The following is a 26,082-nucleotide window of genomic DNA, read 5'->3' as shown; positions in this document are numbered from 1 at the left end:
ACATTGGGAGTAAAGCCAATGTTAAAATCTCCCTGTATGCATGCAAGGTTACTCTTGCACTGTGTTAGGAACAGAACCTCACAGAATGTCATTACAGATTATCTGTGCTTTACCAGACCTCTCTGTGCTTTACAATGCTTACCTGTGCTTTACCAGACCTCTCTGTGGTGTACAATGCTTCCCTATGCTTTACCAGACCTCTCTGTGCTTTACAATGCTTCCCTATGCTTTACCACACCTCTCTGTGCTTTACAATGCTTCCCTATGCTTTACCAGACCTCTCTGTGCTTTACAATGCTTCCCTATGCTTTACCAGACCTCGCTGTGCTTTACAATGCTTCCCTATGCTTTACCACACCTCTCTGTGCTTTACAATGCTTTCACTGTGCTTTACTTCACTTTACTATGCTTTTAGTGTAAGAGATTTTTATTAGTGAGAACTTACAGGTTCAATTTTAAAATCAAGGCCGTAAAAAATATATTTTTTACTTATTTGTTTTTCAACAGGTTTTTGACCTTGCTCGTTTGGAAAACTAGTTATACAATCTTATCAAATGTTTAGAAAGGTTTTTTGGGCTCACTCCGTGGGAAGTTTGAAATGTGTTATGATGGCAGCTCACCTCACTGTTAATCATTACAGTACACACATGAACTCGTGTGAACTGTACAAGATCAGAAGCAGCCAGATTAGTATTCGAATGCCACCCCTGAACCCATCACTGCCAGTGACTGGATGCCACTGCAGTGTACAGATCAACTGGGCACGTTTTGTGTGTAAAACCCTTATAATAGTTTCCCACAGTAAAAGCACAAACCTGGTGGGGAGCACGACGGACGAAATTGAAATGGTGGAAATGACAAATGACTGCTTCCTAACGCAATTATTTGTGTTGTGGTCTCTCCTCTGATTTACTTAAGTGTTAGCGGAGCTGCATCACGAAACAAGCACATTGCGAATGTATTCACAGCTCTATGTAAAAATAATCTTGTTTGAACCACTTTTCCCCCTATAATGAAATATCTGTCTTGCTACTACATTACTACTATGACTACTACTAATAATGAGCTTGTTATCTGAATGTCGGGTAGTGAGCGGTACCCCACAAACATCGTTTACTTTACTTCAGAATAAATTAAATGTTTGTTTTGTAAAACACATTTTTTTTAAAAATGACCATGTGCAGCATTTACATTGACAATAACATATTGATAAAGAATATTAAACAGCTGTCTACAGTATTTCTTCTTTACTGCTTCGGACACAAATTACATGAAATGGTAACACATGTTTCAACAGTTCTATGGTGTTACAAGATGACGGATGTAGCAGCATTCGCTACCGCGCATAAACCCGGCTTCTCTGCACTCATTCTTAACCATGTGATTTGATAAAAGCTTCATTGCTCCTCTGTAGAAGCTGGCGGCACAGCGAGCGAAACGTTAGGATTACTGTCTCGCAACACAGTTCAGGTTGTGGACTTATTTGACATATCTGTGCCACTGTGTTTTGAAAGAATGATGGGATTCAAGGTATTCAAAAACACCCCCTTGTTTAAAATGTGCGTGGGCAGGACCCTCCCTGTTTAAACGTGATTCTCTGTTTGATTAGCGATAGCCACCGAACGCTTTCAAATATACAGAATTCCTTGTGTAACCTCATATTTAACACGACCTTTTAGCCTCATCCATTTAACAACATACAGTCACACTTAAAATGGCCGCGCTTTTTTTGGACAACATTGTGCCACACTCAAGATGGCGCCCGCCCGTCCTGACGTAGCTTCCTCTCCGGGGCGTGTTTCTGTGCTTGTCTGTATCCGGCGGTGTTTTGTTTTGGTTATGTGACGGATGAACGTGGGGGTTTTTATTTATGATTACAAATATATATTTAAAATATGTGTGAGCCGAGTCCAGACGTTTTCCACGAGAAGCAGCGGCTGGAGTTATGCGCGATCCATGCGCTCAATAACGTGCTGCAGGAACGGATCTTCTCCAAAGAAGCCGCGGATGACATTTGCAAACGGTATGCGGTGTAACATAAAACACACACACCCCCCTGATTCAATAAAACCTTTCAGAACTAGAGATGAGGGCAGACATTAGGGGAGAATGCTCTTTAAGAGTGGAGGCGTCCTTAATACGTTGCTCTTCGGCTGAGAATGGGCATGCCTCTGCTTTCTTAGCTGAAAATAATAACACGACAGCGGTAAGACTCCCCCAGACAGTCCACTGCCGATAACACCATCGGGGCTGCAGAGAGAGAGACGTATTTATATGTTATTGTGAGTTTAGAGAAAGGGAACCTGGGAGTTACATTCTCCACGCTCTCTCTCACTCCATTTCTCTCTCTCTAGTTTATCCCCGGAGTCCCGCATGAATCCGCACCGCAGTTTTCTCGGCACTGGGAATTACGATGTGAATGTGATCATGGCGGCGCTGCAGAGCCGGGGGCTGGCGGCGGTGTGGTGGGACAAGCGCAGGTACGAGAGGAGGGGGAGTGTGAGAGAGGGAGTGTGAGGTGGAGAGGAGGGGGAGTGTGAGAGAGGGAGTGTGTGTGTGAGGTGGAGAGGAGGGGGAGTGTGAGAGAGGGAGTGTGTGTGTGAGGGGGAGAGGAGGGGGAGTGTGTGTGTGAGGGGGAGAGGAGGGGGAGTGTGAGAGAGGGTGTGTGTGTGTGTGAGGGGGAGAGGAGGGGGAGTGTGAGAGGGTGTGTGTGTGTGTGAGGGGGAGAGGAGGGAGAGTGTGAGAGAGGGTGTGTGTGTGTGTGAGGGGGAGAGGAGGGGGAGTGTGAGAGAGGGAGTGTGTGTGCGAGGGGGGGAGAGGAGGGGGAGTGTGAGAGAGGGAGTGTGTGTGTGTGAGGGGGAGAGGAGGGGGAGTGTGAGAGGGTGTGTGTGTGTGTGAGGGGGGGAGAGGAGGGGTAGTGTGAGAGAGGGAGTGTGTGTGTGAGGGGGGAGAGGAGGGGGAGTGTGAGAGGGAGTGTGTGTGTGAGGGGGAGAGGAGGGGGAGTGTGAGAGGGTGTGTGTGTGTGTGAGGGGGAGAGGAGGGGGAGTGTGAGAGGGTGTGTGTGTGTGTGTGTGAGGGGGAGAGGAGGGGGAGTGTGAGAGAGGGAGTGTGTGTGTGGGGGAGAGGAGGGGGAGTGTGAGAGAGGGAGTGTGTGTGCGAGGGGGGGAGAGGAGGGGTAGTGTGAGAGAGGGAGTGTGTGTGTGAGGGGGAGAGGAGGGGGAGTGTGAGAGAGGGAGTGTGTGTGCGAGGGGGGGAGAGGAGGGGTAGTGTGAGAGAGGGAGTGTGTGTGTGAGGGGGGAGAGGAGGGGGAGTGTGAGAGGGAGTGTGTGTGTGAGGGGGAGAGGAGGGGGAGTGTGAGAGGGTGTGTGTGTGTGTGAGGGGGAGAGGAGGGGGAGTGTGAGAGGGTGTGTGTGTGTGTGAGGGGGAGAGGAGGGGGAGTGTGAGAGAGGGAGTGTGTGTGTGGGGGAGAGGAGGGGGAGTGTGAGAGAGGGAGTGTGTGTGTGTGAGGGGGAGAGGAGGGGGAGTGTGAGAGGGTGTGTGTGTGTGTGAGGGGGGAGAGGAGGGGGAGTGTGAGAGGGAGTGTGTGTGTGAGGGGGAGAGGAGGGGGAGTGTGAGAGGGTGTGTGTGAGGGGGAGAGGAGGGGGAGTGAGAGAGAGGGAGTGTGTGTGTGAGGTGGAGAGGAGGGGGAGTGTGAGAGAGGGAGTGTGTGTGTGAGGTGGAGAGGAGGGGTAGTGTGAGTGTGAGGGAGTGTGTGTGTGAGGTGGAGAGGAGGGGGAGTGTGTGTGAGGGAGTGTGTGTGAGGGAGAGGAGGGGGAGTGAGAGAGGGTGTGTGTGTGTGTGTGAGGGGGAGAGGAGGGGGAGTGAGAGATAGGGAGTGTGTGTGTGAGGTGGAGAGGAGGGGGAGTGTGAGAGAGGGAGTGTGTGTGTGAGGTGGAGAGGAGGGGGAGTGTGAGAGAGGGAGTGTGTGTGAGGGGGAGAGGAGGGGGAGTGTGAGAGAGGGAGTGTGTGTGAGGGGGAGAGGAGGGGGAGTGTGAGAGAGGGAGTGTGTGTGAGGGGGAGAGGAGGGGGAGTGTGAGAGGGTGTGTGTGAGGGGGAGAGGAGGGGGAGTGTGAGAGGGTGTGTGTGAGGGGGAGAGGAGGGGGAGTGAGAGAGAGGGAGTGTGTGTGTGAGGTGGAGAGGAGGGGGAGTGTGAGAGAGGGAGTGTGTGTGTGAGGTGGAGAGGAGGGGGAGTGTGAGAGAGGGAGTGTGTGTGAGGGGGAGAGGAGGGGGAGTGTGAGAGAGGGAGTGTGTGTGAGGGGGAGAGGAGGGGGAGTGTGAGAGAGGGAGTGTGTGTGAGGGGGAGAGGAGGGGGAGTGTGAGAGGGTGTGTGTGAGGGGGAGAGGAGGGGGAGTGTGAGAGGGTGTGTGTGAGGGGGAGAGGAGGGGGAGTGAGAGAGAGGGAGTGTGTGTGTGAGGGGGAGAGGAGGGGGAGTGTGAGAGAGGGAGTGTGTGTGAGGTGGAGAGGAGGGGGAGTGTGAGAGAGGGAGTGTGTGTGTGAGGTGGAGAGGAGGGGGAGTGTGAGAGAGGGAGTGTGTGTGAGGTGGAGAGGAGGGGGAGTGTGAGAGAGGGAGTGTGTGTGTGAGGTGGAGAGGAGGGGGAGTGTGAGAGAGGGAGTGTGTGTGTGAGGTGGAGAGGAGGGGGAGTGTGAGAGAGGGAGTGTGTGTGTGAGGGGGAGAGGAGGGGGAGTGTGAGAGAGGGAGTGTGTGTGTGAGGGGGAGAGGAGGGGGAGTGTGAGAGAGGGAGTGTGTGTGTGAGGTGGAGAGGAGGGGGAGTGTGAGAGAGGGAGTGTGTGAGGGGGAGAGGAGGGGGAGTGTGAGAGAGGGAGTGTGTGTGTGAGGTGGAGAGGAGGGGGAGTGTGAGAGAGGGAGTGTGTGTGTGAGGGGGAGAGGAGGGGGAGTGTGAGCGAGGGAGTGTGTGAGGGGGAGAGGAGGGGGAGTGTGAGAGAGGGAGTGTGTGTGTGAGGTGGAGAGGAGGGGGAGTGTGAGAGAGGGAGTGTGTGTGAGGTGGAGAGGAGGGGGAGTGTGAGAGAGGGAGTGTGTGTGTGAGGTGGAGAGGAGGGGGAGTGTGAGAGAGGGAGTGTGTGTGTGAGGGGGAGAGGAGGGGGAGTGAGAGAGGGTGTGTGAGGGGGAGAGGAGGGGGAGTGAGAGAGAGGGAGTGTGTGTGAGGGAGAGGAGGGGGAGTGAGAGAGGGTGTGTGTGTGTGAGGGGGAGTGTGAGAGAGGGGAGTGTGTGTATGAGGGGGAGAGGAGGGGGAGTGTGAGAGAGGGAGTGTGTGTGAGGGAGAGGAGGGGGAGTGTGTGTGAGGGAGTGTGTGTGAGGGAGAGGAGGGGGAGTGAGAGAGGGTGTGTGTGTGTGTGTGAGGGGGAGAGGAGGGGGAGTGAGAGATAGGGAGTGTGTGTGTGAGGTGGAGAGGAGGGGGAGTGTGAGAGAGGGAGTGTGTGTGTGAGGTGGAGAGGAGGGGGAGTGTGAGAGAGGGAGTGTGTGTGAGGGGGAGAGGAGGGGGAGTGTGAGAGAGGGAGTGTGTGTGAGGGGGAGAGGAGGGGGAGTGTGAGAGAGGGAGTGTGTGTGAGGGGGAGAGGAGGGGGAGTGTGAGAGGGTGTGTGTGAGGGGGAGAGGAGGGGGAGTGTGAGAGGGTGTGTGTGAGGGGGAGAGGAGGGGGAGTGAGAGAGAGGGAGTGTGTGTGTGAGGTGGAGAGGAGGGGGAGTGTGAGAGAGGGAGTGTGTGTGTGAGGTGGAGAGGAGGGGGAGTGTGAGAGAGGGAGTGTGTGTGAGGGGGAGAGGAGGGGGAGTGTGAGAGAGGGAGTGTGTGTGAGGGGGAGAGGAGGGGGAGTGTGAGAGAGGGAGTGTGTGTGAGGGGGAGAGGAGGGGGAGTGTGAGAGAGGGAGTGTGTGTGAGGGGGAGAGGAGGGGGAGTGTGAGAGGGTGTGTGTGAGGGGGAGAGGAGGGGGAGTGTGAGAGGGTGTGTGTGAGGGGGAGAGGAGGGGGAGTGAGAGAGAGGGAGTGTGTGTGAGGGAGAGGAGGGGGAGTGAGAGAGGGTGTGTGTGTGTGAGGGGGAGTGTGAGAGAGGGGAGTGTGTGTATGAGGGGGAGAGGAGGGGGAGTGAGAGAGGGAGTGTGTGTATGAGGGGGAGAGGAGGGGGAGTGTGAGAGAGGGGAGTGTGTGTGAGGGAGTGTGTGTGTGAGGTGGAGAGGAGGGGGAGTGTGAGAGAGGGGAGTGTGTGTGTGTGTGAGGGGGAGAGGAGGGGGAGTGTGTGTATGAGGGGGAGAGGAGGGGGAGTGTGTGTGAGGGAGTGTGTGTGTGAGGGAGTGTGTGTGAGGGAGAGGAGGGGGAGTGAGAGAGGGTGTGTGTTTGGAAGAGGGGGTGTGTGAGAGAGGGAGTGTGTCTGACAGAGGGGAATGTGTGTGTTTGGAAGAGGGAGAGTGTGAGAGGGGGGTGTCTGACAGAGAGGGGAATGTGTGAGAGAGAGAGGAGGAGAAAGGTGTCTCAGTGTCTGTGAGTCTCAGTGTGTGTATTATTATTATTATCACAGCACTTCTCTGTCTCTCAGGTCGCTGGACTCTCTCTGTTTGGACAGGGTCTTTGGTTTCATCCTCAACATCCCCTCTCTGGTGTTGCTCGGCTTCCTGTCCCTCCCCATCAAGAGACGGCACTGGATTGCGGTGCGTCAGGTAAACGGGTCCTACTACAATCTGGACTCCAAACTAAAGGAGCCCGCCCGAATCGGCAGTGACACCGAGCTCAGGTAAACGGAGTGCATCTCTCTGCGGACAGGCGACCCTGCCTCCAACACCAGTTAATATGTGCAGGCGACCCTGTCTCTAACACCAGTTAATATGTGCAGCCGACCCTGTCTCCAACACCAGTTAATATGTGCAGCCGACCCTGCCTCTAACACCAGTTAATATGTGCAGCCGACCCTGTCTCCAACACCAGTTAATATGTGCAGGCGACCCTGTCTCTAACACCAGTTAATATGTGCAGCCGACCCTGTCTCTAACACCAGTTAATATGTGCAGGCGACCCTGTCTCTAACACCAGTTAATATGTGCAGCCGACCCTGTCTCTAACACCAGTTAATATGTGCAGGCGACCCTGTCTCCAACACCAGTTAATATGTGCAGGCGACCCTGTCTCTAACACCAGTTAATATGTGCAGCCGACCCTGTCTCTAACACCAGTTAATATGTGCAGGCGACCCTGTCTCCAACACCAGTTAATATGTGCAGCCGACCCTGTCTCTAACACCAGTTAATATGTGCAGCCGACCCTGTCTCTAACACCAGTTAATATGTGCAGGCGACCCTGTCTCTAACACCAGTTAATATGTGCAGCCGACCCTGTCTCTAACACCAGTTAATATGTGCAGGCGACCCTGTCTCCAACACCAGTTAATATGTGCAGCCGACCCTGTCTCTAACACCAGTTAATATGTGCAGGCGACCCTGTCTCTAACACCAGTTAATATGTGCAGCCGACCCTGTCTCTAACACCAGTTAATATGTGCAGGCGACCCTGTCTCCAACACCAGTTAATATGTGCAGCCGACCCTGTCTCTAACACCAGTTAATATGTGCAGGCGACCCTGTCTCTAACACCAGTTAATATGTGCAGCCGACCCTGTCTCTAACACCAGTTAATATGTGCAGGCGACCCTGTCTCTAACACCAGTTAATATGTGCAGGCGACCCTGTCTCTAACACCAGTTAATATGTGCAGGCGACCCTGTTTCTAACACCAGTTAATATGTGCAGCCGACCCTGTCTCTAACACCAGTTAATATGTGCAGCCGACCCTGTCTCTAACACCAGTTAATATGTGCAGGCGACCCTGTCTCTAACACCAGTTAATATGTGCAGCCGACCCTGTCTCTAACACCAGTTAATATGTGCAGGCGACCCTGTCTCTAACACCAGTTAATATGTGCAGGCGACCCTGTTTCTAACACCAGTTAATATGTGCAGCCGACCCTGTCTCCAACACCAGTTAATATGTGCAGCCGACCCTGTCTCTAACACCAGTTAATATGTGCAGCCGACCCTGTCTCTAACACCAGTTAATATGTGCAGGCGACCCTGTCTCTAACACCAGTTAATATGTGCAGCCGACCCTGTCTCTAACACCAGTTAATATGTGCAGGCGACCCTGTCTCCAACACCAGTTAATATGTGCAGGCGACCCTGTCTCTAACACCAGTTAATATGTGCAGCCGACCCTGTCTCTAACACCAGTTAATATGTGCAGGCGACCCTGTCTCTAACACCAGTTAATATGTGCAGGCGACCCTGTTTCTAACACCAGTTAATATGTGCAGCCGACCCTGTCTCCAACACCAGTTAATATGTGCAGGCGACCCTGTCTCCAACACCAGTTAATATGTGCAGCCGACCCTGTCTCTAACACCAGTTAATATGTGCAGCCGACCCTGTCTCCAACACCAGTTAATATGTGCAGCCGACCCTGTCTCCAACACCAGTTAATATGTGCAGCCGACCCTGTCTCTAACACCAGTTAATATGTGCAGGCGACCCTGTCTCCAACACCAGTTAATATGTGCAGCCGACCCTGTCTCTAACACCAGTTAATATGTGCAGCCGACCCTGTCTCTAACACCAGTTAATATGTGCAGCCGACCCTGTCTCTAACACCAGTTAATATGTGCAGGCGACCCTGTCTCTAACACCAGTTAATATGTGCAGCCGACCCTGTCTCCAACACCAGTTAATATGTGCAGGCGACCCTGTCTCCAACACCAGTTAATATGTGCAGGCGACCCTGTCTCCAACACCAGTTAATATGTGCAGGCGACCCTGTCTCTAACACCAGTTAATATGTGCAGGCGACCCTGTCTCTAACACCAGTTAATATGTGCAGCCGACCCTGTCTCCAACACCAGTTAATATGTGCAGCCGACCCTGTCTCCAACACCAGTTAATATGTGCAGCCGACCCTGTCTCTAACACCAGTTAATATGTGCAGGCGACCCTGTCTCCAACACCAGTTAATATGTGCAGCCGACCCTGTCTCTAACACCAGTTAATATGTGCAGCCGACCCTGTCTCTAACACCAGTTAATATGTGCAGCCGACCCTGTCTCTAACACCAGTTAATATGTGCAGCCGACCCTGTCTCCAACACCAGTTAATATGTGCAGCCGACCCTGTCTCCAACACCAGTTAATATGTGCAGCCGACCCTGTCTCTAACACCAGTTAATATGTGCAGGCGACCCTGTCTCTAACACCAGTTAATATGTGCAGGCGACCCTGTCTCTAACACCAGTTAATATGTGCAGGCGACCCTGTCTCTAACACCAGTTAATATGTGCAGGCGACCCTGTCTCTAACACCAGTTAATATGTGCAGCCGACCCTGTCTCTAACACCAGTTAATATGTGCAGCCGACCCTGTCTCTAACACCAGTTAATATGTGCAGCCGACCCTGTCTCTAACACCAGTTAATATGTGCAGGCGACCCTGTCTCTAACACCAGTTAATATGTGCAGCCGACCCTGTCTCCAACACCAGTTAATATGTGCAGCCGACCCTGTCTCTAACACCAGTTAATATGTGCAGCCGACCCTGTCTCCAACACCAGTTAATATGTGCAGCCGACCCTGTCTCTAACACCAGTTAATATGTGCAGGCGACCCTGTCTCTAACACCAGTTAATATGTGCAGCCGACCCTGTCTCCAACACCAGTTAATATGTGCAGCCGACCCTGTCTCTAACACCAGTTAATATGTGCAGCCGACCCTGTCTCCAACACCAGTTAATATGTGCAGCCGACCCTGTCTCCAACACCAGTTAATATGTGCAGGCGACCCTGTCTCTAACACCAGTTAATATGTGCAGCCGACCCTGTCTCCAACACCAGTTAATATGTGCAGGCGACCCTGTCTCTAACACCAGTTAATATGTGCAGGCGACCCTGTCTCCAACACCAGTTAATATGTGCAGCCGACCCTGTCTCCAACACCAGTTAATATGTGCAGCCGACCCTGTCTCCAACACCAGTTAATATGTGCAGGGGACCCTGTCTCCAACACCAGTTAATATGTGCAGCCGACCCTGTCTCTAACACCAGTTAATATGTGCAGCCGACCCTGTCTCTAACACCAGTTAATATGTGCAGCCGACCCTGTCTCTAACACCAGTTAATATGTGCAGCCGACCCTGTCTCTAACACCAGTTAATATGTGCAGCCGACCCTGTCTCTAACACCAGTTAATATGTGCAGGCGACCCTGTCTCCAACACCAGTTAATATGTGCAGGCGACCCTGTCTCTAACACCAGTTAATATGTGCAGCCGACCCTGTCTCTAACACCAGTTAATATGTGCAGGCGACCCTGTCTCCAACACCAGTTAATATGTGCAGCCGACCCTGTCTCTAACACCAGTTAATATGTGCAGCCGACCCTGTCTCTAACACCAGTTAATATGTGCAGCCGACCCTGTCTCTAACACCAGTTAATATGTGCAGCCGACCCTGTCTCTAACACCAGTTAATATGTGCAGCCGACCCTGTCTCTAACACCAGTTAATATGTGCAGGCGACCCTGTCTCTAACACCAGTTAATATGTGCAGGCGACCCTGTCTCTAACACCAGTTAATATGTGCAGCCGACCCTGTCTCCAACACCAGTTAATATGTGCAGCCGACCCTGTCTCCAACACCAGTTAATATGTGCAGCCGACCCTGTCTCTAACACCAGTTAATATGTGCAGCCGACCCTGTCTCTAACACCAGTTAATATGTGCAGGCGACCCTGTCTCTAACACCAGTTAATATGTGCAGGCGACCCTGTCTCCAACACCAGTTAATATGTGTAGCCGACCCTGTCTCTAACACCAGTTAATATGTGCAGCCGACCCTGTCTCCAACACCAGTTAATATGTGCAGGCGACCCTGTCTCTAACACCAGTTAATATGTGCAGGCGACCCTGTCTCCAACACCAGTTAATATGTGCAGCCGACCCTGTCTCTAACACCAGTTAATATGTGCAGCCGACCCTGTCTCTAACACCAGTTAATATGTGCAGGCGACCCTGTCTCTAACACCAGTTAATATGTGCAGCCGACCCTGTCTCTAACACCAGTTAATATGTGCAGGCGACCCTGTCTCTAACACCAGTTAATATGTGCAGGCGACCCTGTCTCTAACACCAGTTAATATGTGCAGGCGACCCTGTCTCTAACACCAGTTAATATGTGCAGGCGACCCTGTCTCTAACACCAGTTAATATGTGCAGGCGACCCTGTCTCTAACACCAGTTAATATGTGCAGGCGACCCTGTCTCTAACACCAATTAATATGTCCAGGCGACCCTGTCTCTAATACCAGTTAATAATTCCAGACGACCCTGTCTCTAATACCAGTTAATATGTGCATGCGACCCTGTCTCTAACACCAGTTAATATGTGCAGGCAACCCTGTCTCTAATACCAGTTAATATGTCCATGCGACCCTGTGTCTAATACCAGTTAATATGTCCAGACAACCCTGTCTCTTATATCAGTTAAAATGTCCAATATGGGGTCATTTAACCCCCCAGGTGACCAAGGAAGTGCAGTGTGATCTGAAAGCATGGCTTGTGCAAACAGAGATTTCTTTACCCTGGTGTAGCAGCAGATACAATGAAAATCCTTGTTTGCTCAACATCTTCCTAAACTGCACATCTGAGACCCCTGTAGCGAATGAAAGTGCAGGACAGGTCAGATTCAGGAAGTATTGTTTTTTTTTTACTACAACTATCAACATATAAGTGTAAATCAGAGGCATCAATGCACTCGCCATGACGTATATGTCCTGTGTATGGACAGTATGGACAGAATAAGACATGCCAATGAATCGTTTAACCCTTTGTGGTCCTATGTCGGACCTGATCCGACATTGCAATTTTCCCTTTCCGGTCCAATGTCGGACCCTGCCTGACATCATCAAAAAGACGCAAAAAACAAGTCTCTAGTTGATTGTTCTCCAGAAAAAGCAGAGAAAACCATTCAATGGCCGAGTGAGACCGATAGGAGCCGAGAGAAACCGAAAAAAAAAGGGGGCATATCTCATGAATACAGATAGCCCCGACACCACATAGATAACACGGACATAAACAAACAAGATAGCTGCTTCTGCATCCAGTGCTCAGAGAATATCACAGACATTTGCAGAGCTTTCTGAGATGTTATAGTAATAAAATAATGACTTGGATCGCATTATTGAGGAGTTTGGTGATAAAACGAGTGATCATGAGATGATTTATCGGTATGTACTATTATTAAGACGTATGTGAAAAATATAGTGAACAAGGGGTGGGGCGGGGCTGGAGATGCAGTACTGAGTGTCCTGCTGATATGCAGAGCCTTTTGAACCTGTTCTACTGTGAAAAAAAATACTTTTAAACAGCGTGTCTAAAATAAACTGCACGTGTGAAAATAAATTGGACCTGACGAGCCTGACACGCGCTGAATAAATGGACCTCAAAGGGTTAATGGAAATTGGGTAAGTGGTGTTGAAGACCTTCGTTAGGTAAGCCAATGAGGTGTCCTGGTAAAGTCTATTGAAATGATTTACAGTGTGTGGAATAACTTCTTGTGTTCTCAAGGTGCAGAAGTGTGACACACAGACTGACGGATGTACAGACAAGCAGACAGACACCCCACTGTACCCCCAGAATCTGATAATATCAGTAACTTCCTTATTTTTTTATTACAGGAAGTTTCTGGAGGAACAAATCTCCCAGGATCCCTGCGAGATGCTGCTTGTTGTCCAGAGGGAGGTTGAGGACGACGGATCATGGATGAGCCCCAATTGAGAACAGGGATCAAGTTTGATCCATTCCTGGTTTCACTAGGAGTGTATTAAGACACACCTGAGCTTGTTACCTATACACACTGTGGCTAATCAAGCTAGTAAAACCTGGACTGGGTGAAACTGCTGTGCAATAGGAGTCTTATACCATCCCTGGGGAGCAAGTACGCAGGGGAATGCTTTTAGGTACGGAACCCTACACGGATGCTGTTTTATTTTTTGAGTGGAGGTTTGTTGCAGCGGGGGAAGAAATTAATGGACGGACCCCCTGCTATTTTGTCAGGGGGACTGATTTTACTAAATGAATTCAGTTGGTAGACTGTTATTTGCTTTTACAAAAAGACAGTGTAATGCATTTGTTTGTAAAGGTGCTGCTCGTGAGCTGGTATCAGTGATATTGAACCTTTCTCTGGAGGCCTGGGTTCCAGTCTGGAGGGCTAGGTGGCACAGACAGACAGAGACAGCTGTCTAATGCGTAGAAGTGTTCGTGCTTGGACTGAGATATATATATTTTTAACCCTTTGCGGTCCATTTATTAATCGCGCGTCAGGCACGCCAGGTCTAATTGATTTTCACACGCGCAGTTAATTTTATACGCGCTGTTTAAAAGTATTTTTTTCCACAGTCAAACAGGTTTAAATGGCCCTGCATATCAACAAAGCATTCACTAGGCATCTCCAGCCCAGCCCCACCCTTTCGTTTGCTATCGCTTTCACATATGCTAAGAAATAAATAATAATAATAATAATAGTCGTACATACCGATCGATCATCTCCAGATCACTCGTTTTATCACCAAACTCCTCAATAATGCGATCCAAGTCATTATTTTATTACTATAACATCTGAAAAAAGCTCTGCAAATGCCCATGATAGTCTCTGTGCGCTGACGCACTCAGCCAGCTTGTTTACTGTGGACGCCCATTATCTGATACCTGATACCATGTATGACTATTCATGAGATACGCCTTTTTTTTTTTTTTTCCCGACTTGTCTCGGCTCCTGTCGCTCCCACTCGGCAATTGAATGGTTTTCTCGGCTTTTTCCGGAGAAAAAATGACTAAACACCTGTTTATTGCGTTGCTATAATGATGTCGGACCCAGTCCGACAAAGGACCTGTGAGGAATAATTGCAATGTCGGACCCAGTCCGACAATGGACCGCAAAGGTTTAAATGCCTATTACACATACAGTATATGCAAGTTAATATATGCAAATATTTACAAGCTTTGAGAATATGGGAGAAAAGTGTTTTAGAATTGATTTAATTTCAGCTTAAAGCTTCAGGTGTCCAATATTCTATCTATCTATCTATCTATCTATCTATCTATCTATCTATCTATCTATCTATCTGTCTATCTATCTATCTGTCTATCTGTCTTTATGCATCTATCTATCTATCTATCTATCTATCTGTCTATCTATCTATCTATCTGTCTATCTATCTATCTATCTATCTATCTATCTGTCTTTATGCATCTATCTATATATCTATGCATCTATCTCTCTTGATCTCTCTATTAGGAGTGTAATGATATACTAATTGTATCACAATAGGCAAGTCCTGACACAGTATGTGTCACAATACACAGGATGGTCCTGATGTGTGACTTGTATGATGCACAATAAAATCAAATGGTCATTTAATGACAGGACGTTTTGTTAAAAGACACAAATGAAACGAGGCAGGGAGAGTGTGTATCCATATCAACTATAAAACATGCCTCTTCTTCATTCAAGAACCACTCTGTGAACTACAGGGAGCACTGCTGTGCTTCTGGTCTTGAGTCATGGTACAGATGATACAGAATTCTGTTATGATATGTCATGTAAAGAAAGCATCACGATTCATTGATACACAATGCATTGTTACACCCTTCCTATTTATCCATCTACAATGTCATCCATAACTAATAAACACTACACAGCGTCGAATTTAGACATGCTTACTAAATACATCTAATGACAAACACTTTGACTGGAAGCCCTTAACCCTGAAGGCATTGAAAAAGACTTCCAGTCACACTCTCTCTGTGGTTTGGTTGGTCCGCAGATTTATTGACAGCGTTTCTTTCTCTGTTTTTATCACATACCTCAGTATGGCTTGAGAATGTAATTTATACATTTTGCAGTGAAAACACGACAACGTTTTACAATAAAAAATAATAAATGCATTGATGCGCCGCACGCCTTCCTGTGAGTTATTGATTATCTGTTGGTCTGTCTATCCATCCATCGTTCTGCATGTCTAGTTATCCATCTATACCTGTCAGTCTGTCTCTAATAAAATGGCCAGCAGTGTACATCGCTGATGCATTAGTAAGTACAAACCAATTAAAAAACCAGCCTGTCAGTGACATCCATCCCCCATCGCCACGGCTGCACGTTCTCAATCAGAGCTCTCAGTGAGGACAAGGCTGTACAGTTTGAGCACGTACACAACAGTGTAGAATATGAAATGGCGATGAATATTTCAATCACAATGGGATAAGCGCTTCTCCAGATGCAAATATGTGACAGACAGACACCCCCTATATCACCAGAATCTGATATTCCCAAGACCCTCTGCTAGATAATGTTAATAGCCAGTGTCATGACAATGGGATCAGCGCTTCACCAGATGTTGAAATGTGTGAACTTGCGTGAGCACGACCACCTGCACTACACCCCCTCCACCAGCAGGGGGGGCTCATAATATTATTATTATTTATTTCTTAGCAGACACCCTTATCCAGGGTGACTTACAAGTGTTACAAGATATCACATTATTTTTACATACAATTCCCCATTTATACAGTTGGGTTTTTACTGGAGCAATCGAGGTAAAGTACCTTGCTCAAGGGTACAGCAGCAGTGCCCCACCTGGGATTGAACCCACGACCCTCCGGTCAAGAGTCCAGAACCCTAACCACTACTCCACACTGCTGCCCATATTCTGTGAATTCAAACGAAACTGCCTCCTCATCCTGGGGGGGGGGTTGGCGTTTGCACTTTATAATTCATTATGGAGGGAAAACTATATATTCTCCTGATTGTGGAGCAGCATTACTGCTATATAAAATCTGTCAGCGGTTATTACATAGCCTGTATCGTTCTTATACAGTTCTGCAGTTATTACATAGCCTGTATCGTTCTTATACAGTTCTGCAGTTATTACATAGCCTGTATCGTTCTTATACAGTTCTGCGGTTATTACATAGCCTGTATCGTTCTTATACAGTTCTGCAGTTATTACATAGCCTGTATCGTTCTTATACAGTTCTGCGGTTATTACATAGCCTGTATCGTTCTTATACAGTTCTGCGGTTATTACATAGCCTGTATTGTTCTTATACAGTTCTGCAGTTATTACATAGCCTGTATCGTTCTTATACAGTTCTGCAGTTATTACATAGCCTGTATCATTCTTATACAGTTCTGCGGTTATTACATAGCCTGTATCGTTCTTATACAGTTCTGCGGTTATTACATAGCCTGTATCGTTCTTATACAGTTCTGCAGTTATTACATAGCCTGTATCGTTCTTATACAGTTCTGCGGTTATTACATAGCCTGTATCGTTCTTATACAATTCTGCGGTTATTAGGGCAGCAGTGTGGAGTAGTGGTTAGGGCTCTGGACTCTTGACCGGAGGGTCGTGGGTTCAATCCCAGGTGGGGGACACTGCTGCTGTACCCTTGAGCAAGGTGCTTTACCTAGATTGCTCCAGTAAAAACCCAACTGTATAAATAGGTCATTGTATATAAAAAAAAAAAATAATAATAATAATAATAATAATGTAATTGTATGTAAAAATAATGTGGTATATTGTAAGTCGCCCTGGATAAGGGCGTCTGCTAAGAAATAAATAATATTACATAGCCTGTATCGTTCTTATACTGTTCTGCAGTTATTACATAGCCTGTATCGTTCTTATACAGTTCTGCGGTTATTACATAGCGTGTATCGTTCTTATACAGTTCTGCGGTTATTACATAGCCTGTATCGTTCTTATACAGTTCTGCGGTTATTACATAGCCTGTATCGTTCTTATACAGTTCTGCGGTTATTACATAGCCTGTATCGTTCTTATACAGTTCTGCGGTTATTACATAGCCTGTATCGTTCTTATACAGTTCTGCGGTTATTACATAGCCTGTATCGTTCTTATACAGTTCTGCGGTTATTACATAGCCTGTATCGTTCTTATACAGTTCTGCGGTTATTACATAGCCTGTATCGTTCTTATACAGTTCTGCGGTTATTACATAGCCTGTATCGTTCTTATACAGTTCTGCGGTTATTACATAGCCTGTATCGTTCTTATACAGTTCTGCGGTTATTACATAGCCTGTATCGTTCTTATACAGTTCTGCGGTTATTACATAGCCTGTATCGTTCTTATACAGTTCTGCGGTTATTACATAGCCTGTATCGTTCTTATACAGTTCTGCGGTTATTACATAGCCTGTATCGTTCTTATACAGTTCTGCGGTTATTACATAGCCTGTATCGTTCTTATACAGTTCTGCGGTTATTACATAGCCTGTATTGTTCTTATACAGTTCTGCGGTTATTACATAGCCTGTATCGTTCTTATACAATTCTGCGGTTATTAGGGCAGCAGTGTGGAGTAGTGGTTAGGGCTCTGGACTCTTGACCGGAGGGTCGTGGGTTCAATCCCAGGTGGGGGACACTGCTGCTGTACCCTTGAGCAAGGTGCTTTACCTAGATTGCTTCAGTAAAAACCCAACTGTATAAATAGGTCATTGTATATAAAAAAAAAAAATAATAATAATAATAATAATAATGTAATTGTATGTAAAAATAATGTGGTATATTGTAAGTCTCCCTGGATAAGGGCGTCTGCTAAGAAATAAATAATATTACATAGCCTGTATCGTTCTTATACAGTTCTGCAGTTATTACATAGCCTGTATCGTTCTTATACAGTTCTGCGGTTATTACATAGCCTGTATCGTTCTTATACAGTTCTGCAGTTATTACATAGCCTGTATCTATATACATGTTTCATTATTGAGAGCGGCGGCGTGTCTATTACAAATCTAACATCTGAGTGCCGCGCTTATTCATGGGCGTCGGTAATTCAGAGTAATACGGTAATATTTGTTATGTGATTTGAATGCTTGTTTGTCCCGGTTACTGCTGAATTCCTGATAAAGTCAAACCCCGCTTATTATCACATTTTGCCAAATCCCTCTGATGTCATATTAAACGGTTTGGACTCCATACAAGCAAACGAAAAATAAACGGCTTCTTTTCTGACATAAAACAGCGCATTTACCGCCGCTGGTGCGCTTATTTTCTAGATTATACGGTAGTCGCGTCACTACAGCTGGATACGGAAGTGAAGATCAACATACAGACAACAAACAAACACACAAATAAAATACTTTCGAGGAAGAGCAGTTCTTTGAAAACTCATTAAAGCAGGTGGGTCTAAAAAGTTTAAATATTAAAATTATATGAAAAACCAGCCGAGGGCACACTAGTGTGTCGCCAGAAAATTTCGAACGAAATATGTTGCTTCTAAAGTCGATTCTAGTTCATGGAACACCTTTCTGTGCTTCATTGTACAACAAACCCAGGTATATTTATATTGACGAGCCCCGAAACACCAAACTACCCTGAAAAACACTCACTTCATCTATTACTGTCGCTAGAAGAAACAAAGTATTTCAAACGGAGGGCTTATTAATTTAACTCATAGCTGTAGTTATGATGGCGCAGCATATCAGGCTACAGGTAACACAGTATTATACAGATTTCTACTGGAGCAGAAGGTTCTGTCTCACTTTAATAATCATGTTTTATCATCTCCTTCGAGACAGGTCGACTCTTGACTGATCAGGGAACCTCGGTTTAAATTTAATTATTCGAACCGCAGTGCATTTACAGCTAAAATGAAAATGGCTTTGTTAGGTTTAGACAATGTCGACCCAGAAAGAAACAAGGACCAGGGATCACAGATGGAGATTAGATAAAGGGGCATTCAGAACAGAAAATAGGAGGCACTTTTTTACACAGAGAATTGTGAGGGTCTGGAACCAACTCCCCAGTAATGTTGTTGAAGCTGACACCCTGGGATCCTTCAAGAAGCTGCTTGATGAGATTCTGGGATCAATAAGCTACTAACAACCAAACGAGCAAGATGGGCTGAATGGCCTCCTCTCGTTTGTAAACTTTCTTATGTTCTTATGCTTGTTACCTATAACCATGGGCGTCCTCAGATAGCCCCCCCCCAGGAATCCAGAAAAAAACCAACAAAAAAACATTAGTTGTGTTTTTCAGGAAAATTAATAGACTGATCTTCAGATCTGTGTTGCATTTAAAAAAAAAATGTATATTCATTTTTTTTTTTAAATAAATAAATAAAAACAGACTACCTCTAATTTTCTCAGAGAGACATCCTCCCTCTCCTATCTGTCGAGATGAGTTAGACACATACACACACACACACACATACATACATGAACCATGCATGTAAAGTATTGTTAACAGAGACCAGCAAAGTGTATGCAAGTTAACTATAACTTTATATTGCATATATACAATACCCACCTTGGAAAAATCCATCAGGAGACTTTCTCTGACAACACCCTACACTGGCTTCACCTCCATTATTTCTCAGCCTTTCCCGGCGAGATAGCTAGCCAGCCATTCTCTCATGACTTTTCATTGGTTTACTATTCCTATGATGTAATGTTGCTTCTCCTTTGATACAGTTCCCCCAAAGTTAAAGTTTGCACCTTCTACAAAAAAAAAAAAAATCCCTTTTCAGTTTTCTTACAATATGTAGACTAGCATCCCCTCGGCTTTAAATTAATAGGAAACCGCAGTCAAATTGAAATAGTAAAACAGTCGTCGATTTATTTTGCTTAAAACAGAACGTGATTCATTTATCACTGTTTTTTTTTTTCGTTTGTTTTTAATTTAGTAGTCGCCAATTAGTTTTTTTGTAGTTTTCTCCCCAATTTAATAGTGTCAAATTATTTTTGTTTAGCTCAGCTCACCGCTACCATACCTGCGCTGACTCGGGAGCGGCGAAGACGAACACACGCTGCCCTCCGTAGCGCGTGCCGTCAGCACACTACAGCCATGCAGCCACCTCAGAGCTACAGCGTCGGAGGACAACGCAGCTCTCGAGCAGCTTACAGGCAAGCCTGCGGACACCCGGCCAGACTACAGGGGTCGCTGGTGTGCGGTGAGCCGAGGACACCCTGGCCGACCTAACCCTCCCTCCCCCTGGGCGGCGCTTGGCCAATTGTGCACAGCCCCCTGGAAGCTCCCGTCCTCGGTCGGCAAAGGAATAGCCTGGATCCGAACCGACGACGTCCAGACTATAGGGAGCATCCTGTACTCTACATGAGTGCTTGTACTGGATGCGCCACTCGGGAGCCCCACCATTTATCACTGTTTTAAGCACCATCGCTGGTTAACTGAAAAATAAACCAAACATCACAACGAAGTATACAAGTATACATCAAGGCGTCTGCTAAATAAACAAATAATAATAATAATAATAATACTTAATAAAAAGGTAGACATGTTGTATTACTATATGGTGATAAAGCAGTAAACGTGTGAATGACGGGGTGATGCAGCAGTCGCGTACAGTCAAGAAAGCCTCCCCACGATCTTGTCCTAATGAACTTCAAAATACGCAGTGTAGACGTGTTTCCTGTGTTTTTGAAGTGTATCATCAAAATTGGCATGTAGGAAATTGGCTTTTTTTTTTTGCAGGAAGAAATCTTTAAAAAAAAATTCTAATTGCTTTAAATGGCATTTGAAAGTCGAGATTCAACACACCACAGCTTGACCAATGAGAATCATGGAGGAGGGACCGCCTGTGATGTCACAGAAAATGGAGGGAAAGAACAGGAAGTGCTGAGTAATGAGCAGAAAGGTCTGTTATTAATTTATTATTTTATTTAAGAATGAAAATACAGACAGACAGACACACAGACAGACAGACACACACACAGACAGACAGACAGACACACAGACAGACAGACACACAGACAGACAGACAGACACACACAGACAGACACACAGACAGACAGACACACACACAGACAGACAGACACACACAGACAGACAGACAGACACACACAGACAGACACACAGACAGACAGACAGACACACAGACAGACAGACACACACAGACAGACAGACAGACACACACAGACAGACACACAGACAGACAGACACACACAGACAGACAGACAGACACACACAGACAGACACACAGACAGACAGACACACAGACAGACAGACAGACACACACAGACAGACACACAGACAGACAGACAGACAGACACACAGACTGGCAGACAGACAGACAGACACACAGACAGACAGACAGACAGACAGACAGAGCCCCACAATCCTGTTTAGTTTGACGCTACAATATAATCCCTTCTTCTTGGCTTCTGTGTTAGTTTACTACATTTTTTCAGTTTAGCCTTCTTCCTAGACTATAGATAAAGAAAGAAAGGAAGGAAGGAAGAAAAAAAGACTGCTTTGTGGGAAGGGTTTTGTAGTTTTTTGCCGTTTGTTCTTGACGTTACAGGAACAGATGTAACAGGACAGGAAGTGACAGGCGAGGGGGCTGCTTTGTGCAAGTTCTACTTGCTGGGACGCTGCCACTTCGGGTCGAAGTGTCGAAATCTGCACAGGTGAGTGTGTGTGCCGGGCTGTGATATCACTGCACTACAACAGAGGTATCCCATTGCATAGCAGTGTGATCCATTCCTGGTTTCACTGTGAGTTTATTAAGACACACCTGAGCTTGTTACCTATACACACTGTGGCTAATCAAGCTCATCGTAAAACCTGGAATGGGTGACACATGCAATAGGGGTTTGATTTTCATCCCTGTATATGCCCTACGAGATCCTAGTGTACACTATAGTGTGAGATACTGTGGTGTCAGATACTACAGTATACTGCGCTATACAGTGAGGTAGTACAGGGTACTTTCAGGCACTGTAGTGTACTACTCAGACAATAAGTTACTCTGACAGCTGAGGGATTTATTACAGTATTCTGTGAGCCCCTGAAAAATTAATATTGAAAAGGAGCAAGAGTAATTATATTATGCAGGACTGGAAATAGGAGTCCGATTGCAGAGCAGTTTGATCCATTGCTGGTTTTCCTGTGAGTTTAATAAGACTCCCCTGAGCGTGTTACCTGTACACTGGGGCTGATCAAGTGCGTAGTAAAACCTGGAGTGGGTGAGACTGCTATGCAATAGGAGTCTGATTTCTATCCTGTAAGAAAAACATTAATTTTATCCCAATCTCTTGTGGTTTTTTTTTTCAACAGCAATCTTAGGAGAGGAAATATTCCTGAGGGAGAGGGAGAGGGAGAGGGAGAGGGGGGACCCCAGAAAAACAGCCAAGGGACAAAGGCGAAAATGAAACCCCCCGGAAACGAAAACAAAAAGGGGCCGCGCGAGAAAGCAGGAAAGAAGCCCCGGATGAAGACGGCGGAGGACGTCATCGCCAGGGTCCAGTGGGACCCGGAGCTCCGAGCAGAGGAGTTCTCGGTGGGGTACCTCGATCGCTTCGTGGGGGTGCTGGAGAGGCCCTTCTCCGAGTTCTCCTGGGAGGACCTAGCCTCTGTGGACCAGTACGAGACCCTGGCTGTGCCCCAGCACAGGATCCAGTACTTCAAATACCGGGACCGGATCGTCTGGGACAAGAACCAGAGGATAGACCTGGTGTTCGGATCTACAGGGGAGGGGAGGAGCATCGGGGACGTGATGAGAGAGGAGGAGGAGAGGGAGAGGGAGAGGGAGAGGGAGAGGGAGAGGGAGAGGGAGGAAGGCAGGGAGACGCTACAGAATGAAGAATTTGATGGAGAATTACAGAAAACAGATGAACGGGCGAACGAAGAAGCAACCGAAGACCAAGCAGAAAAAGAAGGGAATGAAAAAGGTGGAAAAGAATGTTAATTTTAGTAATGATAGTGATAGTTATTGTGCAATAATAATAATGATGATAATAGCAATTATAATAAGAACAAGCTTGTCAGTAACGTCTATCCCCCATTGCACCGGCTCGCCATTCACAATCAGTGTGAGGGAAAGACCATGAGCATGACGTGTATCAACAGCATGTACAGAGCCGTGCAGAATAAGACATGCCAATGAAGACTTTAATGGGAATTGGATAAGTTCCAGATATATGCAAAAATGTTAGTGTGAGTATGCACTGCTCAGACCGCACTTGTACCTCGTTTCCAAAAGCCAGTTCTTTTAGCCTGTCTGCATACGACATGCCTTTTAAACCCGGGATAATTCTGGTCGCTCTTCTTTGCACTCTTTCTAGAGCAGCAATATCTTTTTTGTAATGAGGTGACCAGAACTGAACACAATATTCTTGACGAGGTCTTACTAATGCATTGTAAGGCTTGTTGGTGATTCTTTCCCAGCAAGCCTTGCGGCTAAGGTCACATGTTTTGATAATCCTAACAATTTTTTGAAGCTTTTTGTTACAAAAAAAAAAAAACGATATGAGAATATTAAGCCCTGAGAAACCTGCTCACCCCGCATGTGGAGTAAATGTTCACGCCCACTCGTCACTGATTGGATGGTGTTGTGATGACATACTTCCACCTGTCCCGCTTTGTGAATGACTAAATTAACATAGCCAGTACTTTTGGGGTGTGTGGCACCAGCCTGATATATATTGAAACCTGAAACCTGATTAATTCATTAATTGCATCGACTAGTCCAGTAGTCATCCATAATACTCAATAGTCTTTTTCGGCATCTTCAGTGTAAGTTCAGTGACGCACGTTTTGATGAGAAGTCTTTCTCAGTGTCTGCAGTGAGATATCTTATAACACTTTGGTCCTTCTGTCCCGCCCCCCCCCTTTCTGTATTTTTTACCTTCACAGGAATTGACACAAAGCTAGAAAACGTCAGAATAGAAACGAGCTCTTTCTCTGTCCAACACCGACCTCAAACAATAGATTCCGATACGGAACACGACGCAGACCAGTTCGAACCAGAACCAGAGCACCTGGGACAGACCCCGACCATGCCACGCCCCCGCAGACCGAACCACTTCGTAGCAATCCGCCTCTTGGGAAAGGAGTTCCGGCAGGCCTCCGTACAAATCCGGGACTACTTGACGCGACTCGTTAGCGGTTTAGCGGAACACTTTGTACCGGTTGAGACCCTTCACATCTCCCTGTGTCTCCTGAGACTAGACACCCAGGCGGATGTGCAGAGAGCCAGGGACGCATTACAGGAGTTCGGGTTTAATAACAGACGCCTCCTACCTCCGCCGTTAGTCCTGTCCTTCCCTCACGGGCTCAGAGATTTCAAATCCACAGTCTTGTACCTTCAGCCCGAGCCTCTGGCCCGGCTCCATGCCCTTGTGAGGTCCCTGGATAGGGCGTTTAAAGACAAAGGGCTGTCTGTGACGTGCCCGAGTGAGAATCTCTGTCCTAAAGGCATCAAACTGCACGCAACGCTGGCTAAGGTGCGGAAATTGCCCAAAGGAACGGAGGCCAGCTCCCAAACTGTCCAGTGCATCCCAGAAGAGCTTTACAGCCAGGCTCCTGCGGCTGATTTTGGCTGCCAGGTTGTAGACACTCTAGAGCTGTGCTCTATGGGGAAAGCAAGGGGCTGTGATGGGTTTTATAACACCCTGGCTGCTATCCGACTCCACTGAACCCACACAGTGTGATTCACACAGTCCCCCTGAATTTCAATAGCCATAGTTTTATATATTATACAGCAGTGGCATCAAAAATGATTCAGACCATTTCCCTGAGTTTCAATCTTCATAGTTTTATATATTATACAGCAACACCAAACATGATTCAGAGATTTCCCCTTTTTCACTAGCTATAATGCGTTCTGTTTCCAATTCTTTATTTATACCCTGTATAGTAAATTAATAAATGAGAATATAGAATTATAAATGTATATTTATAAAGTGCCTATGGAAAGAGTGAATGAACTACAGGTAGTGGACAAAAAAATGGAAACACCTGGGTAAATGAGGGACACCAAGTATATTGAAAGCAAGGGCTTCCACACAGGTGTGGCTCATGCGTTAATTAAGCAAATAACATCCCAACATGCTTAGGGGCATGTATGAAAATGCTGTACAGGCCTGGTTGCCTATAATTATGGCTAGCATGGCTGCAAGAGGAGACCTCAGTGACTTTGAAAGAGGGGTGATTGTTGGGGTGCGTTTGGCAGGAGCTTCAGTGACCAAGACAGCTCAACGTACTGATGTTTCACGAGCAACGGTGTCTAAGGTGATGACGGCGTGGAACTCCGAGGGAATGACATCAGCAAAGGGGAACAGTGGGCGGAAGCGCATACTCCAGGATCGTGATATCTGTGCATTAATTCGAAGTGCAAGGCAAAACAGGCGAGCAACTGCAGATCAACTGACTGCAAACTTCAGCCTGGGGCGCGAGAAGCCAGTTTCATCAAAAACGGTCCACCGAGAACTCCACAGAGTGGGATACCATAGTGGCCCAACACCCTATTAAGTGAATTTACATTGGTGTTTCCATTTTTTTGTCCACTACCTGTATGTCCTATACTGTAAACAACACTATGATGTCATTAAAATACTTTAATTTTATAACTGCCTCCCTCATTATTTCAGACAGACAGATAGACAGACACAGACGGACACGACTAGCAAATGGATTTAATGGACTCACACTGGAGACAGGTGCATACTGTAGACCCACCGAACAGACAGACAGGTTTAGAAACAGATTATTTTCCACACATTGTTAGATAAACACTCCCTGCATGCACACAGAGCACTGCTGTGATTATTTCACTCAGTGCCTGGCAATTCACAATCAGAGCTCTCAGTGTGAGGGAAAGACCATGAGCATGACGTGTATCAACAGCATGTACAGAGCCGTGCAGAATAAGACATGCCAATGAAGAGTTTAATGGGAACTGGATAAGCTCTCTCGCCGTCTTCCTCTGAAATCTTCACATACCCTCCTGTTCTAGCCCTCTCTCACACACACTCCTCCAATTCTCCCTCTCTCCCTTCTCTTTATTCCCCCTCACACACAGACTCTCCTGTTGCCAATTCTCCTCACTCTCAAACACTCCCCTTCCTTCCCCATGCTCTCTAATTCTCTTTCCATCTGCCTCTCTCTTCCCTCCTTTCTTTCAGAATCTCCTCCTCTCTAATCCCTTCACTCTTTCTTTCTCACACAGACTAATTCTCCCTCCCCCTCCC

The 26,082-nt window shown here is 46.9% G+C and overlaps 2 protein-coding genes across 3 annotated transcripts; both read left to right on the top strand.

Moving 5' to 3' along the window:
- Window positions 1–1,759: 1,759 nt before the first annotated feature.
- LOC131725071 (josephin-2-like) lies at window positions 1,760–15,015 on the top strand. Of its 2 annotated transcripts, none has more exons than XM_059018559.1 (4): window positions 1,760–2,023; window positions 2,355–2,480; window positions 6,583–6,703; window positions 12,747–15,015. In XM_059018559.1, exons 1-4 carry the CDS (start codon window positions 1,896–1,898, stop codon window positions 12,813–12,815), a joined length of 444 nt encoding a protein of 147 aa, XP_058874542.1. In that variant the 5' UTR covers window positions 1,760–1,895; the 3' UTR covers window positions 12,816–15,015. The 2 variants fall into 2 exon arrangements, with proteins under 2 accessions (XP_058874542.1, XP_058874541.1); XM_059018558.1 differs by having other exon boundaries at window positions 1,769–2,023; window positions 6,583–6,777.
- Window positions 15,016–17,940: 2,925 nt separating this feature from the next.
- LOC117409930 (leukocyte receptor cluster member 9) lies at window positions 17,941–25,461 on the top strand. The gene is made up of 5 exons (XM_059018579.1): window positions 17,941–18,274; window positions 20,585–20,747; window positions 21,414–21,519; window positions 22,169–22,782; window positions 23,747–25,461. Exons 2-5 carry the CDS (start codon window positions 20,621–20,623, stop codon window positions 24,526–24,528), a joined length of 1,629 nt encoding a protein of 542 aa, XP_058874562.1. The 5' UTR covers window positions 17,941–18,274; window positions 20,585–20,620; the 3' UTR covers window positions 24,529–25,461.
- Window positions 25,462–26,082: the final 621 nt, after the last annotated feature.

The sequence above is a fragment of the Acipenser ruthenus genome, chromosome 60 (genome assembly GCF_902713425.1).
Source record: "Acipenser ruthenus chromosome 60, fAciRut3.2 maternal haplotype, whole genome shotgun sequence".
Lineage (NCBI taxonomy): Eukaryota > Metazoa > Chordata > Actinopteri > Acipenseriformes > Acipenseridae > Acipenser > Acipenser ruthenus.
The sequence above is the reverse complement of the archived record's forward strand: the minus strand, read 5'-3'. Positions and strand labels throughout refer to the sequence as shown.